We start from the raw sequence: 23,840 nt of genomic DNA, 5'->3' as shown, positions 1-23,840 counted from the left end.
AAAAGTTAAAACAAGCGCCCCCTGGTGGCCGCTCCTCTCACCAGTGCAGTTTGAAGACGATCAGGACGATCCTCTTGTACTCCTTCCTGAAGTTGTGGTTCAGGGCGCCGTAGACCACGGCGTTGAGGCAGCTGTTGAAGTACGCCATGAAGTAGCTGGCGGTGAACAGCCACTCCGGTATGGCCCGGCCCAGCCGCGAGTCCAGCGCCACCGCCAGGCCGATCAGGTTCAGCGGCGCCCAGCAGACCGCGAAGAGCACGAACACCACGAACATGGTGAGGAAGTTGCGGAGGTCGTGCGGCTTGATTTTGGGTCGAGAGTCCGGCTTCACCCTGCGCCTCACCCGGATGACCAGGATCCAGATTCGCAGGTAGCAGTAGGTGACGATGCCGATCGGCAGGATGAAGTGCACCACCACCACCGTGATGGTGTAGAGCGAGCTGACCGACTGGGCGAAGGTGCAGGAGTACACCCGGGGGTCGTACTGCAGCGACTCCACGAACCAGTTGGGCACGATGGCGAGGATGGTGAGCGCCCACACCAGCACCACGTAGCACATGGTGTTGCTGTTGGAGAAGAGCTTGTCGTACTTGAGGCTGTGGCAGATGTAGCAGTAGCGGTTGATGGCGATGCCGGTGATGTTGAAGATGGAGCCGATGACGCTGAGGCCCATGAGGAAGCCGCTGATCTGACAGTGGATGTAGCCGGCGATCCAGCCGTCGTGGAAGATGGCGGTCAGGACCAGCGGGTAGGGGTAGATGGCCACCACCAGGTCCGCGAGGGCCAGGCTCACCACGAAGGCGTTTCCTGTGGAGCGAGAAGAGGAAGACGTGAGTCAGAAGAAAGGATTCTTATTATATTAGAAGTAAAATCATGTGTTTGAGAGGACTTGGGTAAAAATCTGAGTCACTGAGTCTTTACAAGAGAGAGGGAGACGGATCTTAAAACCAGCACAACAAGAGAAAATCAGCAAAACACAGACAAAAACAAAACACTGAGTCAGAACGACTGAACACAAACAGGAAGCAGGTAAACAAAAAAAACATAAAACCAAACAAACATTCTCCTCCGACTTCACTTCAACAGCATCTGGATCATTAAACCTCATCACCCACACTTTTTATGCCTCCAGCATCGATAGAGGCTAATGAACACAACCCTCCCACTCCTGTACACACACACACACACACACACACACACACACACACACACACACACACACACACACACACATAAACACAATTTGTGCGAATACAAAGAGAGTTCACACTGTTGTTCCACAGGCAGTAAACACTGGGTTTTATTGCAGACAACAGCTGTAACTGGGGTACAAGCTGGGAACCAGTTGGGCTGACGTGGTCGAGCACTGGTTTTCAAAATATCTTCACTCAAATACTTTACTCTTTGACAATACAATAAGTTTGGCAGTTGAAATGTAAAAGTTTGTGTGGCTGAATCAGGAGTTTCTCCTTTTTACCTCTGACTGAACCGAGCTGAGTTCCTCTTAATGGAACTGACCTGCTGCTGTGCTGCTTTATTATAAGTTTCTATCTCATTTACTCTTCAGGTTTAAACTTTGACTGAGTTTTTTCCTACTCAGTGTTTTTCTATCGTCAGCGTTGTGAGTTCTCTGTGTGATCGTCTTTTCTTCTCCTCCCTCCTGATTTCATCAATTTCCACGAAAAACACACATTTGCTTTTCGTTGATCCAGAAACGACACAGGTCAATGCTCATCTTGCATATAGATTAAAATCACAAGTTGTTTCTGCTGCTGTTGGATGTTATGTTATTTCTCTGTGACCTTCTTCTTTCTCTCCCACATGTCACTTTATCGTGTCCCTGCCACCAGGACATCCTCCCTCACAGATAATCACACAGAACAGGCCTCGTCCGACCTTCACCTTCACACGACGCTCCGGTCTTCACTAACTGAACCTGAACCTCCACTCGACTCTCGTGAGCCTGATCGAGACGTTGAGCTTGAAGCTTTTTATTGGTCCACATGGCTCCTCACGCCGGGAGCGCTCGTTTAACACACCTCGTTCTACCTGCCTCAGCCTTTACCCCCCCCCCCCCCCCCACTCCCTCTTCATTACCAAGGGGCCTCTGGTTAACATTCTGGACGACAGGTCTTTGTCTCCTTCACGTCCCAGAAGCTGGTTAGAGACGAGCTGTGGCTCAGAGAGCAGAGACGAGGGACGTGTCAAAATGCATTAGTCTCTGCTTCTGTCTTCATTACTACTCACAACAACAACATGGCCCCTCGGTGTCAGCCGGAGCCACGTGTTAATGAGCCAGGACGAGCAATGGAGCCAATGGTTAGAGGTTCAATTCCCTGAGCAGTTCAGGGACTGAGGGAGACATTGAAGCTGCCTGGGTCGATCTCATTAGAACCATTTGAACCGTTGATTAATTCACAGCTTCATGCTTCAGATGAAAGTGTCGTGGCCTCGTTACAGATTTATAAAGTGTAAATGTTCCTTTAAATACCAGGATGTGTTTTATCTGACAGAAGAGACGGAACCCGACAGAATCAGAACCAAGTTGAAGAAGAGAAATTCAGAATAAAGTCGTAATATTACAAAAATGAAGTCATACAATGTATTTCTCATAATTCCACAAAGAGCAGTCAGGTGTAATGATGGATTAAACCCGACCTGCTCTGCTAATGAGTCTGTCCATTAAGAAACATGATGAATTAACGAGCAGAGATTTCAATCAGACTCCTGTGATCTTTTCAAAGTCGTCGTTTTTTTACACATTAAGATGCAAATTAATGCAGCGGATCTAAAACCAGTGTGATCTGCTGGAGGAGGAGGAGCCGCCGCGGGAACCTCGTGAAGCCTGTTGTTCTTACACACACACACACACACACACACACACACACACACACACACACACACACACACACACACAATCACACACACACCTTTTCTGTCTAACTAAACCTTGTACTAGAAAGTTGTAAAGAAACATGTGATGATAGTTGATAAACGTCGGATTCGAGGACATGGAAGTGGTTTTACTTTCAGGTCTGTGAGATGACCTCAGGTTTTGTGGAGCTTCCTCTCAAACTTGCAGGAGGTGAGTTTCTGAAGCTGCAGTGCAATGAACCGGAAATTTAACATTTCTGTCCCACGATGAAAAACAACGACAGCTGAGATTTCTCTGATTCCTGAGCGAGGATCGTCGGGTGTGAGGCTGAAGACGAGGGTTTGTTTTCCTCCAGCAGCAGCAGACGGGTCCTCTTCCACACAAACACAGAGAACTGGAGTGAATGATGAAGTGTCCGAGCAGCTGAAGGAAATTAGATGAAGTAAATCACGGCGCTGTGGCAGCTCCTCTGGATCCTCGGGCCCAGAGGAGCCGCGGCAGCTCAAGGTCGGGCAGGTGCTCTGGATCAGGTCAGACGCATCAGACAGGAAGTCAGAGGGAACACAGAGGCTGTGACTTCCTGTCTGACGCTGGGAAGGAGCACAGCTGATGTTCACTGGGCCGTTGAGCTTCCTGTCTCCTGTTCTAACATCTCAACCTCTGCTCGCTGAGGATCAGGAACTTTTACTGATTTTAATAAAGTTATCCTGGGAGTATAAAGTTATAAAGAAGCATCCTGCTGTGCGTCCATAAGAGCAAGTGAAGCACATGCAGTTCCCTCCACCTGAGAGATATGAAGTAAAGATATGAAGTCCACTGTCAACAGCACACACACACACACACACACACAAACACACACACACACACCATTCTGCCTCATTGTCAGTACGTCCATGGTTCACCAGGTTTCTTCCCCCCCGGTAGCTCAGGTACCTGACACACACTTTCACTTTCTTACTATAACAGTGCAGCCAGAGAGTCTCCCCCCCCCCCCCCCCCCCCCCCGGTTTCATATTCCGTGCAGAGTTCAGGACAGAACCTGCTTCCAGTCACCAAACACTATCAAATCCTCTGACCCATGAATATTTACCAGACTCACTGTGCCCCCCCGCTGACTGCAGGGCTCTGACCCTGCTGTCCACATGTCAGGATGCTCCACAGACGCTCTGCCAACGAACTTCCAGAGAAAATCACTTCAAACTTCACATTTAAAAATGTTATTTTCTCCAAGTTTAGAACGAAAATAATGTGTTTAAATCTTGAACCAGAATCTTCTTCTATTGAATATGAGTCACGTGTATTATAGTGAAGAATTGTGTAAACTTCAAATAACTTCAAACGTGACCCAGATGCATCCAGATCCCTCCGGTTCTGAGATGTTTCTGCAGAGAGCTGCAGATTCTGGAGAAAACAGGTCCAAGTTTCACTCAAGCTGCAGCTGAGCTCAGATCTGCTTCGTGCACACGATTCATGAGGCTGATTATTGAATCCTGGTCCTGAACTCGGTGGAATCGTGTTGTGTTGTGTTGTGTTGTGTTGTGTTGGCTTGAAGTGGCGCCAGCAGCGTCGTCCCTCTGTCACACATCATTCTCCTTTAGAGTTGTGTCAGAGTAAATGGCCCATTTCAAAAGGTGCATTATCTGTTTCTATAGGGACTCAGTCACCTGCTGCCGGAGCTGTGAAGGTCTGATGATGGGGGGGGGGGGGGGGGCATTACAACACATTACATTACTCCACGTGTTACCTTAAAACCTGTAGTTAACAAGCAGGATCCATTCAGCACAACATGGACTGAGCCGTCTTCCACTGAGACAAATATGAAATAAATTTATGACAACAAACAGTAGAAGAGTTAAAAAGCTGCAGCCTCCATAAAACTCCACCTGTTCCACTGTCGACTCGTTTCTCTGTGGCTCAGCAGCAGAAACCAGGTTTTATTCAGAAGGAGTTTCATACACAACACAAAACACACAATAACTAAACTTTCATCTGTTTTCTGGTGACCTGAGATTGTGTGTTGGACGAAGAGGAAACTATCTGTTCAGCTCAGACGGGGGGGGGGGGGGGGAGGTGGTCGGTTTGAAAACGTGACCTTTAAAGTTTCCAGCTCCATGAAGCCGTGGAGGAAAGAAGCAACAACAACAACAACAACAGCTTGAGATGAACTGACCGTGGATTCAAACAGCGGAAAAAGAAAAATCATCAAACAACCACTGAACAGTTTTCTTTAATCGCAGCTTCTCTATGAAGTTTGATCATCTGCTCTTCACAAACTGAACTGGGTGTAGGTCGCTGTGACCTTCTGCCGAGAGTTCGCTCATTAACATAATCAGTTTAATTAGTTGAGAGCTTCGGGCTCGTTGAGATTCATGGGAGTTCCTCTGTGAGCTCCGCTGCGTCCTGAGATGTTGTGATGAGGCTGAAGGTCAGAGAAGAATCACGGGTTTATTCTACGTGTGAATCCCCTCAGCGGGCGGGGGGGGCTTTCAGAACATCCTCCTCGTCTCCAGCTGTCGGACCCGGATCAGTTCAGAACACAGAGAACATCAATCTGCCGCCTCGCATCATCCCGACCCGTAAAAACCAACCAGACTCCATCTGTGGTGACATTTATCACAGAGAAGAGAAGCTGATGAATCGTCCTGTTTGGTTTGAACGGACTCGGAACCATTTCAACCAGAGTCTGGACCCAGAGGAGGAGTTCAGAACTATGGAGCCATGTCTGGTTTGTAATGATGCACGTACATCGAGCCTCGTGCTGTTTCACTGTTTGTCAGGTTAGTGGCAGTGATCGGCTGTGATCACTGCAGGTGTTAATATCCATCCATCTTCTCGAGGGTCTCAAGGCGGCAGAGCCCGGGGGCTTGGGGGGGGGGGGGGGGGGGGGGGGGGGACCTTGAGATAATGTCTGTTGTGATACAAACTAAATGTGAATCCCAGCTGATGGGAAGAGTTCATCCTACACTGGTCTCCAGTGAATCACATGCAAAGACAATTTCACTCCAATTAACCCGACTCTGAATGTCTGTGGGCTGTGGGAGGAAGTCGGAGGCTGAGGGATTCGAACCCATAACAACTGCACCAGCCGAGAGCGTTTCAAGGAACCTGGGGATCCCGACGAGGAACCAGATTAAAAAACTGGCTGTGGGAGATTGTTGTTTGCATTCAAATCCATCTAGAATAAAAACTATAATAGTTATAACAATAATCCTGTTTGCAGCAGAAAGCCGAGTTCTCTCTTCCTCTGACTCACGATCATTTAAGTTACGTTCAGTGAGTTTTTTATATTTATAAACCTCTTGGATCAATATGTTTTGTGTTTTAGACGCTTGTAGCAGTGAGACATGAATCTATAAACCTGATGTTCAGATGAATGTCTCCATACGACAGAGCAGAGACAGAACATGAAGACACACAGTCGTGTTTACAGGTGTTTCTGCTGCAGCTCCACTGAGCAGATTCTAAATAATCTGTCTGTTTTCCAGCAGATCCTCTCACACTGATGTGAGGAGATGTGTTCCTGACGGGGCAGATGGAGACAGGTGATGGATGGATGAGTGGGTTCACAGGAAGGCAGGAGAAGAGAGGAGTCACCCTACAGGGGAAGAGGAGGAGCAGAGAGAGGAGTAATTAAAGGAGAGCAGAGAAGAGGTGAGGAGAAGGAGTGTGAAGGTAATGAATCAAGTGGAAAGGACAAGGGAGGCAGGAGGGGGGAGGAGGTGGAAGAGGCCGGAGATGATTAGAGACAAGAGTTGGGAAGAAGGGGGGAGGGGGGAGGGGGAGAGGGGAAGAGAGAGGAGGGAGATCAGATGAATGAGGAGGTGGAGAGAAGAACAAATGAGAGAAGGTGAACAGTCAATCCTGTTTTCCACCTCTAAACGTTTCAGACTTTTCTGATTCGTCTCCGTGTGATGAAACGAGTCATGAGCTGCAGGAGGGACAGGCTGTTCAGGTAAATATGATTATAATATCTGCTGAAACATTTGTCTATTTTTCCTCTTTTCATAATGTCCTGAAATCCTTAAACGGTTTCTTTTTCAAACAAGCTTTAGGACAAGGTGTAACTTAGGGACAAAAGGATTTTGTCGTCATCACTGACAAGGTGTGCGTCTGCCAATACTGGACTCTGATTGGTTTGTAGAAGGGGGGGTGTCTGACGTGGGCGTGTGGTCAGTTGGGGGGGGGGGGGGGAGAACGAAGCACTTCATTTGGTTGCCATGGTAAAAACATGACGGTTTTACCAGCAGCATCAGGAGCAGAACTTCACCGTACTCAGTACTTCACAGTACTACACAGTACTCAGTACTTCCAAGACTTCACAGTACTACAGTACTCCACAGCAGTGGAAAAAAACCCATCACCCCCCCTCTTCCTTGATCTCCAGTGTGTTCTGATTACTTCTCCCAGAGGCTGATACAGATACACAGTCCAAAGGTTCATATTCTCATATCCCATCAACAATACCAGTATGATATTGTTCTAATGTTGAAACCTCCGACCTCAACACATTCAGCTTCTTCACAGGATCCGAGCAGAGAACCTGCTGATCGGGTTCAGCAGCCGGACCTGAGGCTCATGTCTAATCAGGAGAGCTGAGGGTGATGTGGCTCAAAACAGGTGATAATAAATATGATTTATTATAATTAAGATAATACCACAACTTAATTTATAGAACTTTTATCTGAACAAGGTTACAGAGTGTTGACTAACTGCAAGGGAATAAAACAACACAGGACAAAACGAGACAAAACTTAAATAAGAAAGACTTTACAAAACAAACTAGATCCAATAAAAACCAGTTATAAAAAACAGCAATGATTTAAAAACAGTAAAGTTCCAGATCCTCGTCATCCAGAGCAGGGATCAGTTAGACTCTAGATTGACCTTGAGTCTGACCGGGCGCTGTCGGCTGGGATCTGATCCAGAACCCTGTGGATAAGTGGTGAAGATAATGGCAAATGGATGGATGGATGGATGGATGGATGGATGACACAGAGCAGCGTCTCCGTCCCGTCCAGAACACTTCGGCTGCAGAACCATGAGACGACAAGAAAACTTTGCAGCGTCATCAAATCTCATTTAAACTTTAAATCCAAACGTCTGTCGTATTAAAGTTTCCCGAGACGCTGAATCTCAAACTGAACAGATTCTCAGCTTCCTGTTTATTTGAGCAACTGTCTTGCAATGTGAAGGAATGAGGGGGGGGGGGGGGGGGGGATTGATTTTCTGCCAGTACTGTTCATGTTGACGCTTCACAGGAAGTTCGGCTTCACTGCTTCATTAAACTGTAAGAGGCTGAACAAGCCGTCAATATTCAGAGTCCTCACTCAGAGGTTTCACTGTGGGAACACGCTGCTGAGTGAGATACAACCATTAGGAGCCTGGATTGATTCCCTCTCTGTCTGAGGCGTCCTGAGGTGATTGGTGCTCAGCGGCGCTCTTCAGGGCTCGAGGTGCACATCGGTCTGAGGCTTCAATCAGACTCACACATCCATTACACCGAGCGTCCGACTGGGGCTTCACTGATTTCAGTTCCATGACCGAGAGCCGACGTGGCAGATCTCCCGTCAGAGACTAACGCTGACTGATCTCCTGTCAGATCTACCAAACACAACACGCCACCCGAGCGCCTGCAGCAGCTCAACGTCTCCGTGTCCCCAGACAAACGCAAAGATGGAGAAAGTCACAGAAGCAACACGTCTGACCACATTTGTTCTTTTGATCGTTTCAGCCTGAGCAGAAAACTTCAGATCACATTCCTCATCATCAGGGAACAAGTGCAGCAGCTACTGACTCACATTCACACACAGTCACACACACTCATATACACACACATTCACACACATTCACACACATTCATATACACACACATTCACACACATTCACACACATTCATATACACACACATTCACACACAGTCACACACATTCATATACACACACATTCACACACATTCACACACACACAGTGCCTCTATGTTCATCACTTGATCAAACCACCGACCCTCTGACAGTAACGCAGGTGTAGTGTATAATGGTGTAAACTCTGTGTTCCAATAATACTACTTTCTATTTCACATTAGAGTTTATAGTGACATTTTAATATTTCTGTATAAAATCCCACATTTCTTGTGTTAGTTTATGTGATGAATTCATATAAATAAATTAAACGTTTACACTCAAGTTCTTAGACTTTATCTTAAGATGAAACTATTGGAATATGTTTGGAATTGTGTTAATAAATATATACAAACAAATATAAACAACTAAAACCAAAATGAAAGGTGAAAGATGTCAATGAAACAAACTCACTTGTAATAAATGTTATAATGGAAATAATAATAATACATTTATATAAATCATGGAACCTTCAGTATCAAGGAGAATTCATGTAAATCATTTAAAAATGACCCATCAGCCTCTACTGGGACCATGAGCCTCTACTGGGACCATCAGTTTCTAATGGGACCATCAGCTCTAATGGGACCCCCAGCCTCTACTGGGACAATAAGCTTCTAATGGGACCATCAGCTCTAATGGGACCATCAGCCCCTACTGGACCATCAGCCTCTACTGGGACCATCAGCCTCTACTGGGACCATCAGCTTCTAATGGAACCATCAGCTTTAATGGGACTATGAACCTTTAATGGGACCATCAGCCTCTAATGGGACCATCAGCCTCTAACGGGACCATCAGCCTCTAATGGGACTATGAGCCTTTAATGGGACCATCAGCCTCTAATGGGACCATCAGCCTCTACTGGGACCATCAGCTTCTACCTGCTTTCCTGAGCTTCTTGTTCCTGAACACGGACACGATGACCAGCAGGTTCCCGATCACATCCACCACGATGGTCGTGATCAGGACTCCGGCCAGCAGGGTCACCGCCCAGGGGAAGGACTGCTGCTGCTGGCCCGGGGCCCCGTCCCCCCCCACCGGGGTGGAGTTGCGCGGCCCCAGGGTCCCCCCCACCAGGGTGGGCTCATGGTCCTCCAGGGACATCAGTTGCGGGAGGTGCCTCGGGTCCACGAGGCGCAGCGGGTCGCGGAGGCTCGCTCCATTCAGCATTACGCACGGCGGTCGGACTGTTACCGGGGATCCGTGTCTTCAGGTCCCGGACCCGGACATCACGTGTGAGTCTCTGTCTTCTGTTTGTCCCGGTGTCCACACGAGCAGCGTCACCGGACACGAGGGGGGGACGGAACCTGGACCGTTACGCTCAGGACATCTCCCGCGCGCAACGGAAAGACGCCTGGAGAGCCCTTTGAACACCAGCGCGTGCCACGAGGTTTCCGGTCTGTTCCCATTCAAAACAGAGCACGCGCTGTTCTCTGGGCTCGAGGACAGTTCCCGCGCTGCAGCTTCTCATTCACAAATCCCGTGATTCAAGGATCCTGTTCCATTCAGACCGGAAGGAGCCGGCGGTGGGGGGGCTGCGATCATTCAGGAGGAAACTTCACTTCGACAGAGCGCGTCTGGAGGAAGCTCACGCGCCTTATAGCATCCATCCCTCCCTCTCTCCCTCCCTCTCTCTCTACTCCCTCTCTCTCTCCATCTCTCTCCTCCCTCTCTCTCCTCCCTCCCTCCATCCATCTCTCTCCCTCCCTCCCTCTCTCTTACCTCCCTCTCTCCTCCCTCTCTCTCTCTCTCCCTCCATCTTTCTCCTCCCTCTCTCTCTACCTCTCTCTTCCTAGCTTTCTACACTCCATCTCTCTCCTCCCTCTCTCTCTCCCCTCCCTCTCTCTCTCATGTCTCTCCTCCCTCCCTCCCTCCCTCCCTCTCTATCTCTCTTTCTGCCACTTCTCTCCTCAGGTGATGTGCTCTCCTCCTCATCTTCTCCTCTGTCCTTTCCTTTCTTCCTTCCACTCCCTCCCCCCTCTCTCTCTCCATTTCTCTCCTTTCATCGTTTCATCCCTCCAGGTTTTCCCACTCGTGTGGAACACGGTTCCACCTCAGATTCATCTTCCTCCCTCAGCTTCTCATCTTCCTCCCTCAGCTTCACGGACTCTTCACATTCCTCTGGCACGTGAGGAGGAAGCTTTACGCACCAGCTCGTTCATTCTCTCCATTAACCTTCATTTCATTCACTGCAGGATTGTAGTGTTTTTAGTGATATATCAGATTAAAAATGTTAGAAATAAACAAAAGCACCAAGTTAATGTGACTTTTGAGTCGTTTCACAGCTGAGATGCTGGAACAGATCGATTATTCTGCTGGAAACATCCAGTGAGTAAATGGTAATTATTTAAAAATACCCTTTGATGTTATTGGCTTTTTAAATCTGCTCCAAAACACAGAAATGACTCAGAAAATAGAAAAACACGCAAACTTTCAATTCTTCAGAAACACTTTCAATAATCCAGTTTCTGTAATTCACCTGCAGAGCAGAGTCAGTGTGAACGGAGCCAAAGAGCTAAAATAATTTAACTTCACACCGGCTGCAAGACAAAACGCTCAAATCAATTATGTTAACCAAGATCCTTTCTTCTTCTTTCTGTCCCTGTATCATGCTCACGTTCTGCTGATGCATGGGGTCGACATAAATCAGGTTAACGTGGCAGCTGCTGGTCCTGGATCTGTTTCCACACTCGCTCATACTGCAAAAGCATTTCAGTCGCCCCCTGGTGGCCGGCTGCAGTAAAAGTCATAAAGCCTGTCTCCTCCGTGTTAGCAGATAGGACATGGGCGAAAATATATTAAATGGAAAACACATCAAATTGTTTTCTAATCACACATTTTGAGTGTTTTTGTGATTGACAGCTATGAATGACTCACGATTGGTCGAGCGAGGGTATCGGCGTGACCTCGGTACCGTGGCCACGCCCCCGACCGCGACCTCACAGACTGAGGCTGTAAAAGAAGTTCTGGCACAAGATGGCAGCGTTTGTATCCGAGATGTAGTCGCTTCATTTTGTGAACAGTGTGAGGAAGAGGAGACACGTCGAGCATCTTTATTTACAGGTCACGGATTCAGAGTTTCTCCGATTATCTTGTGTTTAATCAAACCTGGTTCACGACCGCCAGAGCTGAAGTTCAGAAACTGGATCCACACGAGGAAAATACATCCCCACAAAGAATCACACGAGTTTCATCTCTGAACTGAGCCGAGAAGCAGAGAAACTATAAATCACCTCAGATTGGATCCGTTCAACACACGAGTGAGAGTCTGCCGGAGTGAAGCAGGTGATGGATCTAGATCACCAGCCCAAAAACACCAAGAGGAAGAGGAGGAAGAAGAGGAAGAGGAGGAAGAGGAAGGAGGAAGGTGATGGATCTAGATCACCAGCCCAAAAACACCAAGAGGAAGAGGAGGAAGAGGAGGAAGAGGAAGGAGGAAGGTGATGGATCTAGATCATCAGCCCAAAAACACCAAGAGGAAGAGGAGGAAGAAGAGGAAGAGGAGGAAGAGGAAGGAGGAAGGTGATGGATCTAGATCACCAGCCCAAAAACACCAAGAGGAAGAGGAGGAAGAGGAGGAAGAGGAGGAGGAGGAAGGTGATGGATCTAGATCATCAGCCCAAAAACACCAAGAGGAAGAGGAGGAAGAGGAGGAAGAGGAAGGAGGAAGGTGATGGATCTAGATCATCAGCCCAAAAACACCAAGAGGAAGAGGAGGAAGAGGAGGAAGAGGAGGAAGAGGAAGGAGGAAGGTGATGGATCTAGATCACCAGCCCAAAAACACCAAGAGGAAGAGGAGGAGGAAGAGGAGGAAGAGGAGGAAGGAGGAAGGTGATGGATCTAGATCATCAGCCCAAAAACATTGAGAGGAAGAGGAGGAAGAGGAGGAAGAGGAGGGAGGAAGGTGGGGGTGTGTGGGTACAGTAAAATAAACTGAATCATTCATTTCCACATCAAACGCTTCTTCACCAACTCTTTGGATTTTCATCCAAACGGCAAATACTCGCTCCTCTTCCTCATCGGAGATTCACTTTGTTGGTGCTTGAAACACCCGAGTTTCCGCTGTGGATAATGTGTGTGTGTGTGTTTGTGTGTCGACTCCCACGTACACACACACACACGCACACATACACTTTACTCACACTATGTATGCAAACTCCCCTCGTGGGCTCCCAGGGCCTGTTTGAATAAACACTGTGAAGTGTGTTTTGTGATGCGAGCGCTGGTGCATCGAGAATACACAAAGAGACACGTGCACACTCTCATGCACAACGGTAAAGATAACACACATAAACACACATTAGTTATTCTGTTTATTATTTTAACTTATGAACATGTTTATTCTCTACGTGTTCGATGCTCACACTCATGTTCTCAAAAAGCAGAAACTAGATTCACGTGGAACGAGACGTTGATCAGTTGTGAGCTCAAAAAATCATGAGCACAAGACAAAGTTCACTCATTTAAAAAGAAGGAAATTCATTTAAATTGATTATTAAACATAAAATCCAATTAAATATAATTAAAACGCAGATAAAATCATGAACATTCGCTTGATGTAGAGAAGGGTCAGAAATCTCTTCTCACATTATGAGCGAATGGATTTTTCTCGACATTGATGATAGAGAAAAGTATTTTGGCTTCATAAAAATCTATTAATATAGAAAAAATTATCTGGAATCAATAAAACTGATTAATTTGTGTCCTGCAGTGTTTGAAGTAAACAAATTATAAACAGATGATAACAGGGAATTTAAAATGAGGGCACATTTATCTTTATAGCACAATTATTATATTAAAATGCAGATATTTATTCAGTATAAAACAAAACCTTTCAGAGTTTGACCGGAGTGAATCCCACTCAAACTAAACTCTCATTTATGATTCTTGGTGTTTTACAAGTTAATACATTAAAAACACAGATGTATATTTGGTTTGAATGGAGCTTGTGTTTTATATTAAACCAGTTATGTTAGTGGGATCTGCTCAGTTGTGTTTCTGTTTATCGATCGTTGTGTTTCCTCAGGTGTAAAAATCGAATGTGACATTTTTCCTCACGTTATTGATTCCGTCTGTTTCAGTGACTTTATATTTTTGTATATATATTTATATTCTTGTTTTTCCGCCTCTTTATTAAAAGTGTTTTCTGTTTAATTATGACCTCGTGTTTCATGTATATCCTTGTGTATATGTTTGTATGTGTTGTTGTTTCTGTGTCTCTGGTTTTCCCACTCCGTGTTCTGTTTCCTGTTTTTTTTTGTGTGTTTTCTTTCTTCACTTCCTGTCTTTGTGAATGTCTGCACCAGTCCTCATGTGTTCCACCTGTGTTCAATTACCTGAGTGGCATGGAGCTTGGAAAAGTGGTTTGTTCTGACCTTTGACCCCTCGCTCCCCCCCCCCCGGCTCCGCGCTGCCCACAGTCACATGATTGAGTGTGAATTGCTGCGTTGTTTACACCAAACAGGATTATTAAAGTGGCCTCACGCAACGAGCAGACACACACACACACACACACACACACACACATTCCCACAGTGTAACACACACATCAACACACACATAATAATTCGTGCTCCACGCTCGATGTTTGATTATTGTTATTTTCCAGGATTTTCCTCCATCTATTTGTTTAAAATCAATGTGAATCAAGTGTGTATGTGAGAGAGCATCTTACACACACACACACACACACACACACACACACACACACACACACACACACACAGGTGGATAATGAGGATGACACCTGAGGTGCTGAAGTAATCGAAGCTGTGTGATGTCTCATTGAGTATTATTCATGGTCTAACACACACACACACACACACACACACACACACACACACACACACACACACACACACACACACACACAAACACACACACCTTCGTCATGTTTGATCATCAGATAAAGCCTGGTCGGGGGTGTGAAGGAAACACTGTGTGTGTTTTTAAGCTGATTAGTGAAGATAAAGTAAAGTTTATCATAACGTAAAACTAAAAGTTTTCTAGTTTAACCCTTCAATCAAGTAGAAGAAGTATAATACAAGTACACAACTAATGAGGAGATGAAGACGAGTGAACCAAACATCTTCATCCTCATCTCACTCAACTCATTCTGACATGTTTCCCTCTGTGGTTGATCTGGAGCAGCTCTAAACTTCTCATTAATCTGAGTGAGTGGACAAACAGGAGGAAAGATTTGAGATTAAATATCTGTAATTTGAGGTTTGTTCATATTGTTCATAACAAACAAGCTGCTGAGTTTGTCAGAAACACGTCCAGAGTCGTTTCTAATTCTGAACAAACGTTTCCAGACTCACGGATGAACTGATTAGAGTTTGATGGTCAAAGGTCAAGGTCACTGCGACCTTAAAAAACATATCTTTGGTTTAAACATTATTATTTGCTGACATTTTTATGTCTGATTGAGTTTTTAATGTCTTGTTGGATTATTAATTTTTGTTTGACACAAAAGTCTTAATTAGTAAAAGTGACAAGTTGAGCTGAACTGATTTAATTCTCTGTTCGTTCAAAAGAAGATATAATAAGATTAATTAACTCGCTTGTTATTTTCCTGCTGAACGTTGATTTGCGTCGCTTCAATTAAATGATTATTGATCTAAATGCAGAACTTTCTGCTTTTGTTTGATTTGAACTTTAACAAAACCAGATTATTATTTTAAACAAATCGTTTTCTACAATTCTATAAAAGAAAGAAAGTTGTTTTAATCTCAGCTGTTTATTCGATGTGTTAAACGCTCAAGTTACAAGATGATTGATTGGTTCACAGTTGAGAGCTGCTGGTTGAACTGGTTTGAAACCATCGGCTCCACTCACGTGTTTGAGACCAACACAGATTTCTCTCTTACTGTCGCCTCCTGATTTCCTGTGATGGCTCAGATCCCGTAGAAGATGAAGACGAAGACGAAGACGCCCACAGATGTTCTTTCTCTTTTCTGACGACACAAAGCGAACGAGGAGTTTCATAGAAGATAATATCTTTATTCATATTCTCTTTACATGGTTGAAAACAAAAACAGAAGGATGGCATCTTAATAAAAATCTCTCACAGAGAAACAGAGCAAAACATGGGGGGGGGGGGGGTGGGGGAGCCCACATTGATAGAAAAATAAACTTTATGAATGAATGAAGACAAACGCACATTCAAGTGAAATCTGCACAAACAACAACACACAGGCACACACTGTTTATACAGCACAACACAACACCTGCAGATAGTTACATCTTGTTATAAACATGATTCTACATCAACATCAACAACAACAACAACAACAGCGATGGTGAGAAATCTTTAACAGGATTCAGCTCATTTAACGACATATAATTCCAAATCTGCACAAAGTGGATTAGTTTAGTTTCTCTGATCTTTAAAACTCTGTTATCAACTTCATGAAGCACAGAAGTATTAATAATACTCTGAGTAAAGTTCATGCGATCGCTCCAGGTTTTATTTTAAAGTTTTTTTTCTGAAATGTAAATGTTATTTTTCCGTGTGGTTTGTAAAGTGCTGTTACAGCAGGAGAACAACTCCTCCAACAAGTTGAACGTTTCACAAATGAGTTTAGGACGTATTTGTTTTTTTTACAATTAAATCTAAATACATTTAATTTACTTTAAACACTCGTGTTTCCTCGGCTCAAGCTCCGAGATTACCCAGCATCCTTTGCGTCCCCACAGCAGCTGTAAACACCTTGAACACACACACACACACACAGACACACACGACCAGCGACCTGATTCCGGCTGTTTGAACAGGACCATCACTCGTGAAAAGGTTGAGTGGACAAATTATAAAATATATATTTATATATACGTACGTTTACTGTGGCTCAGTTTATGTTGTACTTTAACAAACATGGCTGCAGGTTTATTTTATTAAACAACACTGAGAAATTAATACTTTTAGAGCTGAAATTAATCGACTGTGGATTTCTGAACAATTGATAAGAAAAGTAAGATTCAGATAAAAGCTGCTCAGATTTTATGATTTGTTTGTTCTTTCTCTTTTTCATATGATACATTTAACATAAGTTTTAATTTCATTTTCAATCATTCTTCAATAAAAATAATAATCCCTTTCACTCGTTTCAGATTGAAGATATTTGTAAAGTATAAAATTGTGGATATTTGTTAAATGAAACTTCTCAAGTATGAGTTGTTTAAAGACAGATTTAATAAGTGAAGGTCATTCGAAGTTTCATAAACCAAAACCTATAAGTGATTCATCGAGACACAGATTATTAAAACTTGAAATTCTTTTTTAAAGAAATGTTTGGAATGTGAAAATCTGTTTCTATTGAAGAAAACGATCTTCAGGCTGAAGCCTCGACTCTAATATTCAGTAAAACTCAGTTTGCACAATGAGACCAAAACAAGAATCTCTTCCAGCTGAAGCACATTAAAAATGGCTGCACAGACGTTTTCTCTCCTGCTGCACATGAAGAAGAAGCTCATCACAAACACAGAATCTCCACCAGAGAGAAAGTTCACACTCGTTCATCAGATTAAACATCTGCAGGATCCACAGGAACAAACATCTTAAAGTTCAAACACATGAACTTCAGGAGGAACATCTCGGCCCCTCCAGTCTTCTGAGGATCCAGCCCCCGAACATCGTGACAGACACACAACAAGGAGCTGATCAACCACTGAGATGTTTCTCCTGCGTGAAATGAGCTTAACGTCACTTTTAATACATCGGGATTTGAAACAGTGACTTTAAACCTGCGGCTTCTTTCTGATCTTCTTCTTTTCATACAGAGACGAACCTGCACCAGCAGAACGTGGAAATGATGATGAAGCTGCTTTTACTCTTCATCCTCATCAAACCTCTTTTCAGGATTTCATCACAAAGACATTTCTGTGAAGGTCGCAGTGACCTCGTGTTTCATCACATCAGATTTAAAGTCATGAGTCACATGTTGTGTGTTGACAGGAGTTGTGTGTCTGACCCGTTTCCCTGAGAGTCAGATTCTCTCCCCGGTCGAGGCTTAGAGAATGAAAAAGTTTGGCCTCGTTCTGACTCTGAAACGGTTCGAGTCTGTAATACTGTTCACATTTCACCCCCCCCACTGCTGGACTCCTTGTCCTTCTTCTTCAGAGCTGCCTAAGAGCAGAGGGTCATGGGATCTCAGAACATCACCTCCTCACAGCTCCCGTAGTCGCTGCCCACCATGCTCGTCCTGTCGTAGCTCCTGGGGTTGGGCCCGGGGGGGCGTGTCTGCGGCTGGGCCGGGTTGGGCGCCGGTGGCGGGTCGGCCTGCTCCGAGTACGACGGCATGGCCACGCTCAGACGCATGCTGAGTCTCTTGTAGCCGCCCGACACGTTGTCGGGGCTGCGGGGGTTCTGGGCGGGGTAGTAGCTGATGGCCGTGTACTCGTTGGGGCACTGGGAGCGGGGGAGGGGGAGCCCGTCGGGGCCCAGGAAGCTGTCCAGGTTCTGGTTGCTGTAGCACGGTGGGAGGGGGGCGCGGCGGTCACAGCGGTCCAGCGGGAAGGGGAAGCCGTTGAATCGAGAGTTCCTCCGCGAGTCCACCGTGCCGCTGGGGTACGTGTCCTCCACGATGTCGAACTGAGGGAACTCCTGGACCACCGGGCGGCCGTAGTAGTCGGGATCCGCCGGGTAAACTGAGGAGAACCAGAGAGTTCAGATGATTACATCACAAGATCCATCCTGAGCTTCAGCCACCGACTGAACAAACTGATCCAATCCACCTGACACATTATTATTAATACTCATAAACACTGGGGCAGGATCTGAGGAGGAACAGAAATCTCTTAAAGTCGTTTAATTATTGAACCAGAACCAGAAGAACCTTTCCCCCTTCACTCTTGTGTTGATAGGAGTTGATAGGAGCCTTTCATAGATTTATGAATCTGTATATCTGAGATCAAAACTGTAAAATATCGAACCTCATTTACATTTCATTTGTTAAAGGGTTTGAAAACAACAACTGAGGAATCGTTTGTTTGACAAGAGATGAAAAGGAAGGACGAGAGAGAGAGAGAGAGAGAGAGAGAGAGAGAGAGAGAGAGAGAGAGAGACTGATAAACAGAGACGTATAGAACACATGAGGAAAAGGAAAAGAGACAAAGAGAAAGAACTAGTTATTAAGATATGTTCAGGCTGAAGAGAATCTCTGCTCGTGTTATTTCCACAGATCAATAACTTGTTCAGCATCGATCAGACGTCACAGCAGCTTCACCTGGAACCTTTCACATCTTTGTTTTCAAACCAGTTGATGCAGAAAGTCTGAGATTCTTCTGTGTGACCTCTTCCTGTTCCACTGGCTCTCACTTCTCAGTCTGTTTGTTAAGATGGACGACATGACGCCTCATGAAAGTGAAGCCAGAGCATCTTGATCGCCCCCCGGAGGCCGACTCCAGTATGAGCTCCTCCATGTTAGTGAACGGGACATGGGCCGAACTTCTAACTCGTACATGTCGAATGAATTATTCTCAAAGTCGGTTTCTGTCATTTCACATTGTTCTTATCAGAATGATGTTTGTTCACATGTTCCTGATACGTTTGGTTTTAATTAGCTAATTTAGAAACAGGCTGAGACGACATGATTGACAGACGAGACTGACTCGTGATTGGTTGAGAGGATGTCTCAGTGGAAACCTCGACACAAAACTATCGCAAATATTCAAACTGTCCGGAATAATTAAAGTTAATTATTCACGTTGATGTATAATGAATAATGTTGTCAGCTGGACTGGAGGAGTCGGTGCTGAGGTCACGAGGTGAAGCAGAAGCAAAGTGGAGAGGACATGTTGTCCTCCTCTTCAACATCGATCTGGACGACAAGTGAGGATCAACAGGAACGTGTCCTCTAGTCTCTGATTGGCCAGAAGAACGATGGCATGATGGACGCCTGATCTGCCTCTGTCTCGAGAACACAGCACATTATGTATGAGTCACGGCCATATTGATCCGTTACATGAAAGAAAAATGAATGCTGCGCTCAAAAAGAGAAAGAGAGAGAGAGAGAGAGAGAGAGAGAGAGAGAGAGAGAGAGAGAGAGAGAGAGAGAGAGAGAACAGGAGAACAATGAGAAGAGGAGAGAGACAGATACACCACAGAGGAGAGGAGCGAGGGAGAAAGGACGAGAGAAAGGATGAGAGAGGTGGAAAACAAGGTTAAGAGGATGTATCAGAGGGAGAAGGAGGAGGAGGAGGAGGAGGAGGAGGAGGAGGAGGAGGAGGAGGAGGAGGAGGAGGATCTGAGTTCAGAGAAGAGGAACAAGAGGGAGATGGAAACAGAGGACGAAGGAGGAAGATTAGATTATTATCTTTAAACTGCTTGTTTGCTGGTTCGCAGTCGAGTCCGAGACACGTCAACAAAACAGCTGAAGGTCAAAACCTCCACAACTTGACCTTTGAGGCGCTGAGAGGGAAGGAGAAGAAGAAGAAAGGATGAAAACCAGGAAGAGGAAGAACGTTGAAAAGAGGAGGGAGGTAATGACAGAATATGGAGAGAGAGAAATGTAGAATACAAACGACAGGAGTTGTCGTCGACCCAACGTCTCGTCCTCCTGATTGTAATCAGGTCGCGTGCTGACAGGCAGTGAGGCGTTTCCCATGATGCACTGCTCTGCATGACTAATTAAAACCTGTTTACATTTACCTTGAATCATTCAGCCGGTTCTAACATGTGATGTTTGTGTTTCCTCATCAGTGCAGTGAAGTTTTAGAAATGTTTTCTTCTTAGTAAACATTGTTTCAAATATTAAAATGCACTAGTTGTCCTGTTCTCTCTCCTGAAGTCCCAGCAGCACCGACCCCACCTTCGTAGTCCATGTCCCAGTGGTTCTTCCTGATGGAGTCGTTGTCGGAGCTGGAGGGGGGGCGGGCCGGGAGGTTGGGGGCCACACTGCACACGACCGGCCCCTGCATCTTAGCAGGAGACGCCCGGCCCCCGCACAGACCCATCTGGCTGCAGGGCCGCAGCGACTTGAAGGGGGCGTGGTCCAGGTCGTTGGTGGGCCCCCCCATGGAGCTCATCTCGATGGGGTTCACTTCCTGGTTGTTGGCTTTGAGGCTCTTGGTCAAACTGGGCTGGAAATACCTGCAGGCGTCAGAAGAGAACTTTTGATTTATTATTTGAATGTTAGATTCTGGAGTACTGGAGTAAATGTCTCATGTTGAAGACTGAGTCTCGTACCCGTTGGAGTCCTGGACGCAGACCGGCTTCTTCTTCTTCTTCTTGTGCTGAACGTAACGTTTCCTGACGCAAACAAAGAGGCCGACCAGGAACACCAGTCCCAGCACGCTGGCACTGATCTCCATGATCTCCATGTAGCCGATCATCGGATTGAGCTTCTGGACACATGGGACAGCAGAAACACATTTAATTAGTTTATATTAAAACTCACAAAGCATCTTAATAACTCAGTGTTTGTAGTTTCCACAGACCTGAGGCAGAGGGTCGCAGTGAAGCGAGCCGTCGGTGACTTTGCAGTCGAAGCCTCCGGGACACGGGTTCGGGGAACAGATGTCGAGGAGGTTGTGGCAGCTGCAGGAGGAGAAGAGGAGGACCGAGGAGGTTCAGACCAGACACGGAGGATTGGAACAAACTGGAGTTTCAGAGTCCAGCTGAATGTGGATGTTAGTGAAGTAATGAGCTGATGTGAAGATGTTTTCCACTTGAGGGTTTGAGAATTTAAATAATGTGCTGTGACATCTGAAGAACTTATGAATCGTTTGTCATTTTTAAAGTCTTATTATATAAGACGTATTATTAATTCATTCATATTTAGTTGAACAACCAATCAAGTTGACCCTGGACCTTTTTTATTATTATATATGTGTTATACCCATAGTGACCTTTGACCTTTGAGTTAAAGTGAACACCAGAGAAAAAATCACAAACCATTAAAGCTTCTTGCCTCAGCTGTCACCAGCACAGATATTGATTATTAATATAAATATTCCAACGTATCGTCTGATTGTAGATTTTTCAATTAAAAACCTAAAGAATTTCCGTTTAATACAAAGTGGAAAAAGTCGCAAATCCTCTGGAACCATTCAAATATTTGTCACTTTAGTAAAAATAGACACAAATGCTCAGATTAATAAACTTTCTGCCGTTGATTAACTGACTTATTGCATCAGTTTGATTTTTCTCTCTCACTCTCAGACTTGGAACTAATAGAGATATTGAACGTGACAGGTGAAGTCCTGTGTCTTTGTGTAGTGGATGCGTGACTGAAAACACACAACACACATCTTGTTTTCCTCCAGAGACGGAGACGCACACGTTCAGATAATTATCAGAACACATCAACACACCGTCACAGCACGAGATCACATCTGTGAGCTTCACAAGTCACAGAGCAAGCGCCCACTTCCTGTAATTACCATTCAGCGCCGGCCATTCTTCATTCAGCGAGTTAATCAAGCGCCACCTGGACCACGGAGCGCGTTCAATTCCCACCAGGACCGAGTGGATGGAGGAAGATACAAATGCTGCAGTAATCTGGTTCGAACGTGTCCTGCTATCGGGCGGATGACGGTGATGTGAGGGGAATAAAACCCACTGGTTGTGTGTTTGTGTGTGTGTGTGTGTGTGTGAGTGTGGGGGCAATCACATAAACATGCAAATTGTTTTTTTGTCTTATGGGCTGTGCCTGGAATTATTATTATAATTGTGGAGAAGGAAATTATTTGTTGGGCGGAAATATACATTTTCTCATCAATTAATCTGCTGGTTTTGGTCTCGATCAATTAATGTCGAAATATTAAAGATTATATTAATAGTTGTTTCCCATTTTCATTATTCATAACAGTCTGTTCATTATATTAGGCCTCAATAAAAAAACAAATAAATATTGGACGTTAAATCTATAAAAAACTGGTTTTAACAACTATGCTGCGGTAAGAAGTATATTACTCCGTGTGTGTGTGTATCTGTGTGTGTGTGTGTGTGTGTGTGTGTGTGTGTGTGTGTACCGTGCGTCAGCGTCGTCCAGGGAGCAGTTGCACATGTAGCCTTGAGCCTTGGGGACACACACCCGGCCGTGGACACATGGCTGGGACGCACACGGGTTCTCGTCCAGCTCGCAGCGGGCGCCGTGGAAGAGTCCCTCACACCTGCAGCGTGGATCTGTGGACACATCACAGCAGGACGTCTGAGACAAGAGCCACTGATCAAAGCCACAGAGCGTCTCCCCCCACGGACAGTAAGTAATCAAAGCAGAGGTCAAACTGCTTCGGCCGCGGAGCACGAGAGGGTGTTTGATATTTAAAGATAAAAATCAGCCTGAGAGAAACTGAACAGAACGTGATATCAAGTCTGAGAGTTTCACTGATCTGTAAAGTTTTCTCTTCATCCAGGTGAAACAGGGACAAACAGAGCAAAGCACACGGAGCAGGAAACAACACAAACTGTTCTGAGTCTCATGTTATCAGTCTGTATGTGATGGGTGGAGTCAGGGCTGGGCCTCAAACCAACAACCTGTCGTTAAGTCCTCACAGGACTGATGAGTTATCACCATTCATTAGTTTATTCATTAGTTGTTTGTTTTGTCAGTGCTAAACAAATCTTTACTGATTTTAAAAATCGCGACCACAGACAAACACTGAGAATCATAAAGATCACACACGTTTGAAATCTGAACTGTGAGAGACTCAGACTCAACACGTTAAGTTTTATATTTGTCGTTCTTGTTTGTGTGTATTTAACTTTTCCTTTCTGTTCGGCTCCTCTGTCGTTTGGGTTTTCTCGTTAACTTTTTCTTTTGTCAGCACTCGTGAGCTTTTCCATTCCCGTCCAGAGTTATCTCGCTGAAGCTTATTTCAGTAATTGGAACATTGTTCCGGCATCAAACCGCTCGAGACCCTCGCCGGCTGCACGTCGTGACAGGAACGCTGCCAAACCAGAGTCTGTCTGTCACAGAGCCAAGGCCACGCCTCCTCAGGGAGGATCCGCCCAGAACAAAGGTCACTGACTTAAACTTGGTTACACATGGTTTCTCGTGTTAATATCATTTTTAAAAGAAAAGTTTCTTTGGTTCCCTGACATTAGAGAACAAGCTCGGTTT

At 45.3% G+C, this 23,840-nt stretch overlaps 2 protein-coding genes across 2 annotated transcripts in view; both read right to left on the bottom strand.

Moving 5' to 3' along the window:
* Nucleotides 1-37: 37 nt before the first annotated feature.
* mtnr1al (melatonin receptor type 1A like) lies at nucleotides 38-9,945 on the bottom strand. The gene is made up of 2 exons (XM_053428389.1): nucleotides 9,657-9,945; nucleotides 38-807 (listed from the first exon to the last, which is right to left on the bottom strand). The coding sequence occupies exons 1-2, from the start codon at nucleotides 9,943-9,945 to the stop codon at nucleotides 38-40; spliced, it is 1,059 nt and encodes a 352-aa protein (XP_053284364.1).
* Nucleotides 9,946-15,756: 5,811 nt separating this feature from the next.
* Nucleotides 15,757-23,840, bottom strand: part of fat2 (FAT atypical cadherin 2) — a 69,945-nt gene continuing 61,861 nt past the window's right edge. Inside the window, exons 25-29 of the mRNA XM_053428917.1 lie at nucleotides 22,750-22,903; nucleotides 21,214-21,313; nucleotides 20,963-21,120; nucleotides 20,586-20,866; nucleotides 15,757-18,423 (exon numbers count right to left, since the gene is read on the bottom strand). Coding sequence (XP_053284892.1) covers nucleotides 17,927-18,423; nucleotides 20,586-20,866; nucleotides 20,963-21,120; nucleotides 21,214-21,313; nucleotides 22,750-22,903 — 1,190 coding nt within the window. The 3' untranslated portion in view covers nucleotides 15,757-17,926. The remainder of the gene's footprint in view (nucleotides 18,424-20,585; nucleotides 20,867-20,962; nucleotides 21,121-21,213; nucleotides 21,314-22,749; nucleotides 22,904-23,840) is intronic.

This window comes from Pleuronectes platessa, chromosome 8, assembly GCF_947347685.1.
Source record: "Pleuronectes platessa chromosome 8, fPlePla1.1, whole genome shotgun sequence".
Classification (NCBI taxonomy): domain Eukaryota; kingdom Metazoa; phylum Chordata; class Actinopteri; order Pleuronectiformes; family Pleuronectidae; genus Pleuronectes; species Pleuronectes platessa.
The sequence above is the reverse complement of the archived record's forward strand: the minus strand, read 5'-3'. Positions and strand labels throughout refer to the sequence as shown.

What these genes read in the sequence shown, in the direction of transcription:
- mtnr1al (XM_053428389.1), bottom strand. Translation starts at nt 9,945, where the DNA reads ATGCTGAATGGAGCGAGCCTCCGCGACCCGCTGCGCCTCGTGGACCCG. An exon ending in CAAGAAGCTCAGGAAAGCAG is followed by an intron (nt 808 to 9,656) that starts GTAGAAGCTGAT and finishes CTCGCTCCACAG; the next exon opens with GAAACGCCTTCGTGGTGAGC.